At 33.4% G+C, this 13,890-nt stretch overlaps 1 protein-coding gene across 1 annotated transcript; it reads left to right on the forward strand.

Annotated features, from left to right (window-relative positions):
• The first annotated feature begins 1,238 nt into the window (after positions 1–1,238).
• LOC107913887 (DNA repair protein RadA-like) lies at positions 1,239–9,396 on the forward strand. Its single transcript, XM_041102980.1, is given in 16 exon segments — positions 1,239–2,007; positions 2,010–2,088; positions 2,192–2,247; positions 2,434–2,492; positions 2,637–2,708; positions 2,901–2,984; positions 3,182–3,289; positions 3,572–3,634; positions 4,396–4,476; positions 5,254–5,319; positions 5,526–5,681; positions 6,730–6,807; positions 7,724–7,762; positions 8,231–8,313; positions 8,596–8,668; positions 9,059–9,396. Coding segments are annotated over 16 exon segments (1,881 nt in total). The 5' UTR covers positions 1,239–1,394; the 3' UTR covers positions 9,230–9,396.
• Positions 9,397–13,890: the final 4,494 nt, after the last annotated feature.

A 13,890-nucleotide genomic window follows, 5' to 3' on the forward strand; every position in this document is an offset into this window, starting at 1 on the left:
CTTTTGAAGGTGATTTATACTTGCCAACTCAATCAAATAAACTTGAATTTGATAATTTACATCTACTTACTACTAAAACTTTTTTCAAAACTAACTAATACGACCTTAAAAATCATAAACCAACTTGATACTATTTTAACTAATACCATTAAATTTTTCATCTCACCCAATTAGATTATGAAACATGTATTACACCATCAATCATTTTACTGACACAAGTAAAATCATTTAGTTTATTTTTTTCAATTTTTCATTTTTATAAAGGAAAAATAAAAACTTTTAATTAATTAACTTTTTTTTTTTCAATTTTCTTTCTTCCAAATTTTCATCCTTCGTTTCTTCCTCTCCCAACACCACCGTTCACAATTACTATCATCCTTGCTCCGCCGCTCAAACATTTTCCAACTGAATCTCCAGTTCATTTTCATCACTGCTAAGCAACAAACCTGCATCTTTGAGCTTATTCAAACATTTTCTAGCTTCTTCCAATGTGCTGGCATTCATTGCTATTCTCAAACTCAAGTTGTGTCTTAGCAAATTGGATACAGCAATGTCAGAACCCCGGTGCAGCATACCCACCAAACCCATTGCCCCCTAACAGAACCACCATACCCATCTGCCATCGCCCCCTATCCCTAATAGAACCCACTTTCCCATCGTTGAACCCCCACAATACAATAAACTAAATAGAACAATACAATAAAACTAGCAGCCAAAAAAAGATAAGTTTTAAACCCGAGACCAAGACTAGATTGTCGGAGGGTTTCCAGGTGTCCGTTCGACAATCCGAACGGTGAGAAGAAAGAGTTCAGCGAGAGGAAATACATACTAAAAAATGGAAACAAGGAAGGTCAAGGCTCAAGGATGGATTTTGAGGTTTTCAAAGAGTTTTTATGAGAAAACAAATTGGAAAGAAGGGAAAGAGAGTAGTATTTTGGAGCAGGGCGGATTGAACGGCGTAGGACAATAGTGACGGTGATGATGATGATGATGAACGATGGAGAGAAACTGTGGAAAGACAATGAATTGATTAAAATCTTTATAGTTTTATTTTATTTGAAAGAACAATAACATGGGATTTTTATCTAAAATATATTGTATTTAAGTCTAATCAAACCATTGAGAAAACAATAAAAAATTAATTTTATTAAAGATAAAATATTATGTAAATTAATTGGTGGGGATGTTTTTAATTTATTGTTTCGAAGTTGAAGCATTAGTTAAGTGTTAGATGGTACAAGACGGGAGTAGCCCAAATATGAATCCACACATTGGCGGGGTGTTTTCCTTTTTATATTTCCACTAAAACCCTAAGCTAAACCCTGATTTATGGAGAATTAAAACCAACTGCCCTGCTCTCCCTTCCCTTTCCATTCTACTTCACGGCTTCTCTTATGCAGATCATAGAAATGAAAGTGTTGAGATCAATTTACTACACCCATACTCACTTCCTTCATCGCAATCTCTCCAGAACCCCTATTTCCCTCTCCTTATTTTCCCGCCATTTCCATTCCTCCAATCCCCGCTTCTCTCTAAATTCCCTGGAAACCGATGGGACCCAAAGAACACCGCATGCCTGGACCGCCTACGAGGGACTCACCCCCGACCTTTCTACGCCTACCAGCAGACACAAAGGCATTACCCAGGGTAACGAGTCGGCTTCAGGAGACAAAACAGATGCGGATTTTGAGACCCATAGGACTTATGGGAAGGAAAAAAATGCTAATTTGAGCGATGGAGACAAAACCCAGATCGCCGAAAATGCTCGTTATATCCCCAAGGAAAACACTGATGGGATGAGTCGAAAGAAGGCGTTCTCGGTTAATGGGTTCGGATTGGGGGACATAGTTGGGAATAAGAAGAAAGGGAAAAGTAGAGTTACGTGGGTTTGTGAGAATTGTGGGTACTCAGATGGACAGTGGTGGGGAGTTTGCCGTTCTTGCGATTTTTCCGGGACGATGAAGAGGTTTTCGGAAGTGGAGACTAAGAACAGAGGGTTGGAATTTTCGGGGATGCAGGGGATGTGGAACCTGTAAAATTGATTGATGTTAACAGTGGGGTTAAGAAGACGGATTACCGGATTCCAATGTGGGTCCCCCCCTTCTCTCCCGAGAAAAAAAATGTTAAAGGATTTGATTGTGCTTAGTTTTGTATTGATGTATGTTTTTTGTTTGGTATGCTTGATATGTAGGTTTGGACCCTTTGGAAGTGAAGTTGCTAGAGTGCTTGGAGGTGGCGTTGTTCCTGGTCTGCATAATCCCCGTGCTGATTAATTTTGTGATTATTGCTTCAAAAAAGTTTGAAAAAGAAAGAAAGAAAACATGACAGTGTGATCCAATTTTGTCTTTAACTAACTGCTTAAAATTGATATATTGAGTTCATAGAGGAAGCTTATGTCTTATTTCTTGTGTGCATGTTTTTCCTGGTTTACAGGTTCGTTGGTTTTGATTGGTGGTGATCCTGGTGTTGGAAAGAGCACCCTTCTGTTGCAGGTAGAGTTTTTAGCATTTGGGGTGTTCATGCTTCTTTGTTCTGGATTTTTTAAAAAAGAAGGTTCTTTTGTCATCAACTCATATTCACATTTTTTAATTGGTAATACCCATCTTATACTGCTAAGTTCTATCCTTCCTTGAAAGATGGCTGCGCTAATTGCTGAAGGGCATGACTCTTATCAACCTACTTGTGTTGTATATGTATCTGGTGAAGAGGTTAGTTTTGGTGCAGCCTCACACTCATCTATCTATATTATCACGCTCAACTGTCAAAGCTTTACTAGTTTATAGTTGTACATATAGATGAGTTATTGACCTTTGCACTATAATTATTGTGCCTGTTTTACCACGTGCATGATTTATTTGGTATCTAGAGAGTTAAATTTGTGTCTGGGTTCCTCATGGCAGAGTGTTGAACAAATTAGCAGCAGAGCTGAACGTATGAAGATTGGAGCAAATGAACTTTACCTTTATGCTGGTACTGAGATTAAGGTAAATGATTCTGGATAAATGCTTATAGTTGAGAAATATTATTCATAACTTTTTCCCACGTAATTTTTCTGTCCACCTCTTCCAAATTGAATGAATGTTACTGATTTACTCTAGTGAAAAATGAAATCTACGATTTTCCATGTACAGAGAACCAGTTGGTGAATCCTAAAATAATTGGTGGATTTGCTACCTTTCAGGACATATTGACGAAAATTCAGTCCCTCTCACCACGGGCTCTAATTGTTGATTCAATTCAGACGGTATACTTAAAGGAAGTCACCGGAAGTGCTGGAGGTCTCCCTCAGGTTGGAATATTTTCTCACCGTGGCCTTTAAGGAGTCCCTTAATCTTGCATTACATATGGAAATGTTTGACTTCTGAGTCTTATATGTTTCAAGTAATTGGCACTACTTATAAACCATTTTCCCTTGGTAATATTTTGTTCTTCCTCAAGTAATCCTGTTTTTTCAAATAAAGTCCAACCGGTTTCCTTTTTAAGGTGTTAGGATTAACAATATATGTGTAACTTTTAGGGAAGGGGAGGTCAGCATATTTGCTAAGTAGTGACACTATTTAGTCAATGACAGGTCAGGGAATGTACATCAGCTTTATTGTGGTTTGCAAAGAAAACCAACATCCCAGTTCTTTTGGTAAGCATAAAGTTCTTACTCTCAAATAGGCTGATTACCTTTTTTAAAAATATATTTGTTTAACTTGTTAAATGAGATTTAGTGGTTTGATTAATCTAGAGATAGTTTTTATGAATGTGGTTTGGATGGCTCTCAAGCGTTTCTCTTTTGTGGCTGTTCCTTTATTTTAGCTGTTTGAAATCTGAAATTTTTGTGGCTGTTCCTTTATTTTAGCTGTTTGAAATCTGAAATTTCCTATAACATCGCTCGGCTTTTTGTAATTTTAGTTTTTATGCATGTGGTTTTGGATTGATTTTATTTTAGCTCTTTTATTTCTAATAGAAGTGTTTGATGCATTTTGGCTTTGAAACTGCTCATAAGCTGCAAAAGTGAGATAAATACTGGTTATTTATTTTTATTGCTAAGCTTTTTGGTAAAAAATGGAAAGGAGATAAGATGACTGATCATCTGTAAGGAAAGAGGGATGTGAGAGAGTTAGGGATGGAGAGGGTTATTTCTGAGAACATTCATAGTATTTGCAGAATTTGGCGATAAATTCGATTATAACACTTTGTTTCTATGAAAAAGGTGCTCAAGTAGTTTACCTCCTTCAGTCTTCACTTCACTTTTAGAAATATTAAAAAATTGTTGAATGAATATGTTGCACAAGTAGTCTGATATATGTATCATACTGAATTTTTTTCAGCTCTAATTTTATCCAGTCACACTATTGGTTCTGAAGTCTACTTTTCTATTCTTCTAATCCTTTTTTGTGATGTCAGGCTGGACATGTAACAAAATCTGGTGATATAGCAGGACCTCGTGTCTTGGAGCACATTGTAGATGCTGTCTTATATCTGGAAGTTGGTACCATTGCCTCTTTTCTTTCACTATTACTAATCTTGTTGTCTTTGTGTGGATTTCTTTCTTTATTATATCTCTCCTTTTCTTAATCTTTGTTGAGCTTATTTCCCCCTTCCATTTTTTAAGAATAAATCTTTTAAAGTGGCATATTTTGGTGCTTGTCCATATTCAATAGCTTTTCTCTCGGGGAACTTGCATAAGTAAAATGAGCATTCATATTTCAATAAATATCTGCCTTTTTATGGACTTGCAAAGTGTTTGCAGCAAAAAATGGAGAAAATTTAGCACGGATTTTAGAAGGGAGAAAAGTTCTCTTTTTTATTAAAATAGAGTGAAATCCTGACACAAATCTACAGGTTATCGCAATTTAGGACTGTTTTTTAGTGCCCTGTTATTATAAAACATAGAAAATAAAGCTTATTTAAATAGTTCATTGTCGGTTGTTAACTCAAATCTAAATGGCATAATGTTCCTCAACTTTGCAAAAGTTTGGATGCATTCTCTTTAATCTTCATGGATGATGAATAGGATGCTTCTGTTTTCCAGGATATTTGTATTCAAATATAACAGATTAGATTTTCTTTTCTTTTTTTTTTGCTTAAATTTGTAATTTTGGAATTGTTGAAAGTTTCTTATGCTGATTGCAACCTATTGTACTATTTTATACTCTTCAAAGATTCGATATATTTCATATTTCAGAAGTAGTATGCTTTGCTCTACAATTTAGTTCTTCAGATCATATTTTTTGGTTCTGATAACACTTCAATCATTTCTAGGGGGAAAAGTGCTCATCACATCGTTTGCTTAGATCTGTGAAGAATCGTTTTGGGTCAGTTGATGAGGTACCAATGACCGAGATACTATTCTTTTTGTTTCAATTTTAAGATGAATGGCTTGAAGATGCTCAACTTGATTGTATCCTGTATCATCATCATTCTTTTAGTTTTTCTGTGTTAAAGATCTTGTTAAAGGTTTGATTTCTTTCTACTCAAATATTTCATGTGAACCAATCACTGGTTGTTGTCTTGATGGGCTTACCTACTATCAGCTAGGAATATTTGAAATGTCACAACTGGGACTGCAAGTTGTTTTAAACCCCAGTGAGATGTTTTTAAGTGACCAGAACTCTGATTCGGAGTTTTTAGCTGGACTTGCTGTTGCTGTAATTATGGATGGATCTCGGGCTTTCCTTATTGAAATTCAGGTACTTTCTTCTTTTACTTTTTTGCTTTTCTCATTTGCTTCATGTTTCTAACAATGTTTTGTCCTCCAAGAGTTTTGATCCTTTAGTGACTGCAAAGGGTATAGGCTCTATTATTTTATTGACTATCGAGTAATATATTTAAAATGATTATCTGGAGTTCAGGAGAAGCAGTGAAGTTAAATAATTATACTTTAGATTTTCTTCCCTTGCATGGGGATTATGATATATGAAGTATAGTTTATTTTTATCATGTACTTCTAGAATTGCATCCTTAATTTGTTGAAATAAAATATCATTGGTCATTTCCTCTATACAATTGTAACTTTCAACTGGGTCCTTTCCTTCCCAATCCTCCCAATTAGAAGGATTCACTAAAATACGATTTTGGAAGGTTTTGTGGGGTTAGTTTTCAAAATCCATATACCAGTGAAGATATTACCTCTTATTGCCTTCCATTTCTGTCAGTGGAGCTTTTGTACATTAAAAAAACTGCCCCCTTTTCTTTCTTTAAACAAGTTTTTGTGTTGCTCAGACCAGTCCTTGGACATTAATAGTACCAAATTGAACCACAATCCAATTCAGAAATAGCAGCATAGTTAGTGATTTGTGGTAAAACAGGTCTAAACAGCTTGATCTCTTTCCTTACTGGAGTGAATATATATGGGGGAAAAGCCTTCTGTGTTTGGAGTAGGGTTTCCTGGGAGACTTGGTAGAAAAATGTTTTCTTGCAAGGAGTTCTTCAACGAACAAATTAAAACATTGCTTTGAAGCTCTTATTTTACCCAGAAGAGCTATGATTGTGTATATTTATGAAAATGAATCTGATGACGTTTGCTTGTATTAGATTGTAAATCTTTAATTTTTTCAGTTAATTGTTGATGGTTTTTAGCAAGCATTTAAAAGGGTGAGGCATACAATAAATACACGAGGCATTGAATAAATAAAGGGGAAACTTTCCAGTATTCTTTCTAGCCATAGTTTTGCTATGCTTCTTGTTAGTATCTTTGTCCAACAAATGATGTTAATGGACTTCCATAATCATGTTTAGGCCTTGTGTGTATCTAGCTCAACGGTTTCTAGACATGTGAATGGAATCCAAGCAAGTAGAGCCGACATGCTTATCTCTGTAAGTGCTATTTCATTCTCCTGTAAACATTTCATCTATATGCCTTGAAGTTTGTCTTTTTCAATACGTTACTTTTAATTAGGTAGGTTTATAAGATTTTTTGCAGAAGAATGTAGTTGTATCTGATGTCGTATCATGTGATTCCTAGTCTCCTACCTCAATTGAGGTAGTTAAATGCTCATTTTCTCACTGCTAGTCTCTGTCGTCATGTTCTGGTTTATTACTTTAATTGCAATGCTGGCAGATCCTTTAGTAAGATAATGAGGCCAACCTTCAAATGTTCCATAACCTCAAGGCTAGGCAATTGCCCACTTATTAACATGTAAGAAATTTGTCAAATATAGAAGTTAGGAGTATTACTCTGAAAGTATCCCTCTTGTATCTCTGCTGGCAAGCATTGGTAAAGGCTTTCCAAAATGTTAATTATGAATGAAAGTTGAGGAATGAAGTGCTCTGATCAGGATGTGGATAATTTTTTTAATTATGAATCTCAGAAGTAAATTCTCTTATAATTAATTTAATAGTTTAATATTAGCTGAACAACTTAAATTACTTGACTTTTCAGTTTTCGTCATCTGGATTAAAAGGACTTTTTCTTTGACATTGGCATTTAAGTCAACTCATATCAGAAAACTCTCCTCTCCTCTCCTCTGGGGGGCTAGGACTGGAGACTCATTTTCATATTACTCAAAGATATATCAGAATAATTTAAAAGTTATTTGTTTTATTCCTTTATACTTTCAAGTATTGGGCTAATCAATTGCTATAACTTGAGTATGGAATCAATCATATAGTGTGCTTTTACAATTTTTGGTAACACTGATATCACTATCCTGCTTTACAATGTTGCAATTCTATATATTTTACTATCCTGCATTTACAAGGCTGCAATTCTGTATTGACTCTTTTAATATAGGTCCTTGCCAAGCAAGCTGGTCTAAAGATCCAAGAGAATGTAAGTTACTATTTTACTGTTTGTCTTTTATGGTGTGCTCTCCAGTTCTGGTTTAAAGTTCTTTTCCTTCTTCACCCTTATCAAAAGAGATTGTTAATTTTGTTTGATTGTGATTCATTGCGTTTTTAGCATGTTTTGTCAGTCATTGTCAATATGTTGAAATGTAACTTCCATTTTGCAGAGTATGGTGACCATGTGGTTCTTTTAGTTTTAGAAAAAGTTGAATTAAACTTTGTTCAATTCTTAGCCATTGTTTTTCATTTGTTAGAGAGTATGTTTGACTATGTGGTTCTTTTAGTTTTAGAAAAAGATGAAATGAAACTTTGTTTGACCTAAGTTGCTCCGTACTTCTTAGCCATTGTATTTAATTTTGTTTAATTCTTACTCTTTCATCCAAGTATGGTTTATATTCTTTATTAGATGTTCTTTTTTATAAACTTGTGTAACTTTAGTTACTCTTTCAACCAGGCTGTTTTTCTAAATGTTGTCAGTGGAGTATCATTGACAGAGACTGCTGGGGATCTTGCAATAGCAGCTTCAATTTGTAGCAGGCATGAGTTTTTCTTTTTATTAGATGATGGTTCTAGAATATACATTTTTACTTGTTTCTTTATTTCACTTCCATTATATCACATATCTGGTTCATATAATAATGTGGCTATGTTCCATTTTATTAGTAATGACACCATAGTACTTGGTAAACCAGGCCCTCAAGTTCCTGAACAGAGCATCTAAACAATTTATCTTTACCTGTTTATTGCGACAAATACTTGATATATATATAGAGAGAGATCTAAATTGATAAGCAAGCATGTGTCTCATGTCTTGATCAGCTTCTTAGAGTTTCCTATTCCCAGTGGAGTTGCATTCATTGGTGAAATTGGCCTTGGTGGTGAGCTTCGCATGGTAAACATTTATTTTCCCTATTACTACAATTACCTTGTCAATCCCTTTTTTTTTTTGGGGGGGGGGGGAGGCAGGGGGCCAGAGGTAGTGTTACTTAAGTTTGTTTGCCTATGCTGAATCTCAAATTCTATTTTCTAATGAAAACAGGAATCTAGTCTTAGAAAATCTATTTTATAGCATAGTTGATGAACTTTGATATTGTTTGGAGGGTAGTGTTGTTGAGCTGAAATGCTGGAACTTTTTGGTACTGCATTGACCAGTGCGGTTATTATCTTTTATTGTTCGGTTAACTTGAGGCTACTAAGAAGACCCAAGTTCAAGCTATTTTTCGTTCCTTCACAGACCCTACATTGACAGGTGCAAAACATTGTTTTGTTGCTTATGATTTAGGTATCAAGGATGGACAAAAGAGTAAACACAGTGGCAAAACTAGGATATAAGAAGTGTATAGTGCCCATGTCAGCTAAAAAATCATTAGCAACTCTGGATTTGGGGGAGCTGGAGATTATTGGCTGCAATGATTTGAAGGGGGTCATCAATACAGTGTTTACTAAAAATTGAACAGAGTTTAGCAGCATTGCTTCACAAATTATGTAAAATATATTAGATCGGTATGCTTAAAATTGTGATTTGTGAGTGTAATGATTCACCAGGAACAAACAAGGTTGGAGGTAGAACATGAAAAATTGTTAATATAATTAACACTAGGTTGTGTTCTTATGTTGAAATCAAACTTGTTGAGTTGATAATATTTGCTATAAATCTCCCGAATGTAAGGTGCTAGTTGCCCTCCTTTGTTAAAGGATGTGTAATCTCAATATATTGCTACAAGGATTTTGGTTTTCTTACAAGATATAGTCTCTTAATGATAACACTAATAAGAGAAAGGCCAAGCTCCTCTCACTGTAGCCTATTTTAACGCTAACGCAGGACAGTATTTTTCATATTCTATGTGATAATTAATTATTTTTTTGGTATTGAGTACAAAATCAACAGCGAAGCTCGCCCATTAACGCATTCCTCATCTACGTGAGTGAATATTTATATATATATGGTATTTTTAGAAAAAATGAGAAGTTTTTTTTTTTTAAATTTGTAGTTTTCCAAAGATATTTTTCCCTAAAGAGTTACTAAATTAATTTTTAAAGTATTATTGTATACAAATTTAAATGCAGATATCTTTATAAATATTTATTTTTAATTTTTTTTTAAAATAAATTTTTAGTTGAGTTGAAATCGCTCCAGTCAGTAGCAAGATTTCATTAACTATAAATAAGATTATAATATGTTAAGTTTTTGTACTTTTCATATATTTAAAATTTGGGTTGATATATAATTTGTCTCTTGAACTTGTTTAAAAGTACCTAGTTGGTAATTGAAATTTTTTGTTTTCTGAATTACAAGAGGAAGGCAAAGCTAAAAAATTTATTTAATTTATTAATTTATAGGTTAAAATTACTATTTTTTATTAATTTATTTAAATTTAAAGAAATTTTAAATATTTTTAAAAAAAATTATGCTCGTCACATAACCTACTAAGAAGTTACCACATGCCAACACTTGATTGGCTATTAGTTCACGTCAGCACAAATTAGCGATGTTAGTGCATAGGTACCAAACTTGGTGATGGAATACAAGTTCTGGTACCAATTAGGTACAAAAAAAGTTAAGGTACCAAGTAGGTACTTTTGGACAGATTTAGGGTGCAAACTACATATTAACCCTTAAATTTTAGTCTATTTACTTTTATTTCAAGAAAGTTTGTCTTCTACTTTGGATTTGAATTTAAAAATTTGAAAATTAAAAAAATTAAATTCCAAACGAAAAAAGAGGACATGAACTTTGAGCATATTGTAACCTGTATTTAATAAAAGTAATTGAACACATGAATGCATATTATCTCTTAAACGATCAGAGTGTGTTGGTGGTGCGCAAGTGGGATGATCAACGTGCAATGGTGCTAAGCAAGTCGAATGATCAAAGGCTTGTATGAATGATTTTTTTAATAAAAAACACATTGCCAATGTATCACATACTAGCCTTATTTATATTTATACGGAAAACTATTTGGTATACTACCAGGTTTTTAGACTCCACAAGCAGGATTAGGAGGTTGACAAATATCCTATAAAGATTTAGTAACATATATAATAAATAAATATTCTAAAAAACACATGTTTAAAGTTATTTGTAGAATAAATACCAAATATTAACCCATTTTATATTACTTTACTATTTTTTAGGGTTAAATATAAAATTGATACCCGAACTTGCCCACTTTTCCTAGTTTGGTACTTATGATTTTTTTTTGTCGTAGATTGGTACCTGAACTTTTTTTTCATCCATTATATTGGTGCTCGAGCCTAACGCCATTACTTTTTTGCTAAAGTGGTAGCACGGCCATTTGTGTGCCGCCACGTGTTGTCCTTTTTGGCTGCAAACCGACCCCCCTTTAATTATATTTCCTTTCATTTTCCTTTAAAAGTTCTTCCTTTAATTTTTTTCCTTTTATTTTCCTTTCACCATCGTCTTTTACCTCACTTCTATCTCTTTTGGTTTTTCCTTTCACCATATGTTTTATTTTCTACTTGACCTCTTTGTTTTCTATCTCTTTTGTTTTATCTGTTCATAACACATCTTTAGAAGGAAGAAAACAAACAAAAAATGTCTTATTCAACAAACAAAAAATCAAGTGCTTAAAAAATAGTTTTGTACTGCTATTGCGGGTTAAGGGCTCTCGTTTGCAATGCGTTTACTCCATGAAACAAAGGAATAAAATTCTTTGTGTGTGCGAACTTCAAAGAGGTAAATTAAGGTTTGTGTTTTGATCTGCTATAGTTAGGCATGCGACAGACAAAGAGTTTTGTGATTTTAGTTGAAGATATTGTGCAATTTTGTGTATTGACATTTTGTTGCAATTTAGGTTGAAAATATATTCTGAGAATTTTAATATTCTGATTTTTTTGAATATTGGGGTTTTGATTTTTCTGGTGGGTTGAAGGTAACAATGATGGGACGAGTTCAACTGCAAAAAAATAAGGATGCATAATCGATGAAATAATTATTCAAAATAAGATGTTATTGATAGAGAATAGGAAATTAAGACTTGAGAACAATAAGCTCAATATTGACGAAATGCAAAGAATGTGATTGAAAGTAACTCGTTTGGAAGAGAAGATCACATTGTACAAGGCTAAAAATGTCAGGGAACAATGAAGTAATAGTTTCTTCTAAGATGTTAATTGTATCATAGATGATGTTTTTGGGTTATCTTGCTTGTGGATTGTGAAATGTTGTCCATGCATTTGTTGCATTAGTTGTTAAGAATGGATGAATTGAATGAAAAAACTTTTTATGTTGTTGTAAAAGAATCTACCGATACCAAAATTGAGGTCCATAAAGAACACATGTTTAAATAGAATCATCATATAAAGGATCCTTGGACAGGCAAAATTAGATTGACATCAACAAAATAGAACCATAAAATTATCCATAGTATGCTAACTAGCTGAATCCAACTGGGAGGTATAAACAACAAAATAGAATCCATAACTCATCCACGAAATCAGATTGACATCAACAAAACATGTTTGCTTAGGATTCTAGACTCAACATCAACTATCTTAATGGCTTAGGATTGTGCTTGGGTGGATCTTTGAACTTAGTTTTTTTTCTTTTTTGTGTTTCTACTTTCCTGAGTCCCACCAGTAGTTTGAATGTTGCTGCTTTCTTTTCTTTTATTGGTGCAATTGGTTGGGGCAGTTACCATGATTTCCCCTCTTATACTAGGCTACAATGCAATAACACATAATAAAAAAAAATGTCCCCAAAATACAATAAACATAACAGGAACTGTTATACAGTTCAACAATTGGTAACTTACATTTAAAATTTTCATCCATGACCTCTAACTAGTGTATAACCCAATCCCTTGCCAACTTGTTTTCCCCTGTTACGAAGTCTTGCATGTATTTGCTATGTTGAAGAGATTGGCATGGTGGAAGCATTTGGCCGTGTTGAAAGAGCTAGTGGTGTCTGTAGTAAATATTGTAGCATTAGTGTAATACTATGAAAGAATAGTTAATATAAGTCTTGAAAAGATTACCACAAAAGATGTAGTTATAGCATGATTATGGGCTGTCAAATTTTGAAATTAGGTCTAAAATTTTCGAAGGTAACTTAGGGATTTTAGCTCGAAATGAGTTCGAAAATTTGAAGTATGGTAAACCACAAATATCTTCGTCTATGACTTTTTGAAAGTTAAATCAAAATCTAAAAATAATGTAGAAAAGACCTTCAATTTTGAATAGAGGACTGTTTTGTAAAAGGGTCTAATTTAAGAATAGTTTTAAAGCAATTATACCAAGTTTTAAAATCAACCTAATTTTCTCCCTTTTCACCCTATTTCTGACGTTTAAAAATAAAAGAAGAGAAATATTTCATCTTTTTCTTGTGCCGCCCATTAGGAAGGAAAAATCCCAAACTTTCATCCTTTAATTCCAATATTCAAAAGCTCCAATCCCTTGTTTTCTATCATCTTCCAAGCATTAAACCTTCCTAGAATTCCAAGAAAAGCATAAAAAAACACCATTGATTTTATCATTGTTCAACTTGTGGGTTTTCTTGGATTTAGACCAAACGTTCATTTTCCCCTCAACCAAGGTAATATTTCATTTTCCTAATAGTTTTTGATGAACTCTAGCTATTTAAATAGATTTTTTTATCTATTGAATCAAAGGTTTTGTATAAATACTGAAATTTGGGACAATAATGGTGAAATTCAAGATTTTGAATGGAATAGATGTTTCAAAGTTTTTTTCAATTTGTTTTAAAACTCTCATTAAATTTTCATTAAAAGGTTTTAAGGTTTTGTTAAATTTTCATAAAAGATGGCCATTGTATGTCGACATTTTGAAACCAAGTTTTTGAGTAGTTTAGAATGGTTTGAAGGTTGAGAATCATTCTTAGATAAATGATTAGATAATTGGAATCGATGTTAGGTAAAGGGAATGAGTAAAGATTAAGAAATTGGAGTTTCAAATTTGCAAGTCAAAAATTCCAGTTCCAAGAGGAAGAAATCTTAGACATGCATTTTTATTGTTTGGGTGTGTTTATAGCTATAATTGAATTATGTTTATTGTGTAGCCAATTTTGGTAAAGATTCGGGACTTTTGGAGCCTTTGACAAGTAAGACAAAAGGAAATGAAAAGCTAGTTTAGCTT

This window comes from Gossypium hirsutum, chromosome D10 (assembly GCF_007990345.1).
Source record: "Gossypium hirsutum isolate 1008001.06 chromosome D10, Gossypium_hirsutum_v2.1, whole genome shotgun sequence".
Lineage (NCBI taxonomy): Eukaryota > Viridiplantae > Streptophyta > Magnoliopsida > Malvales > Malvaceae > Gossypium > Gossypium hirsutum.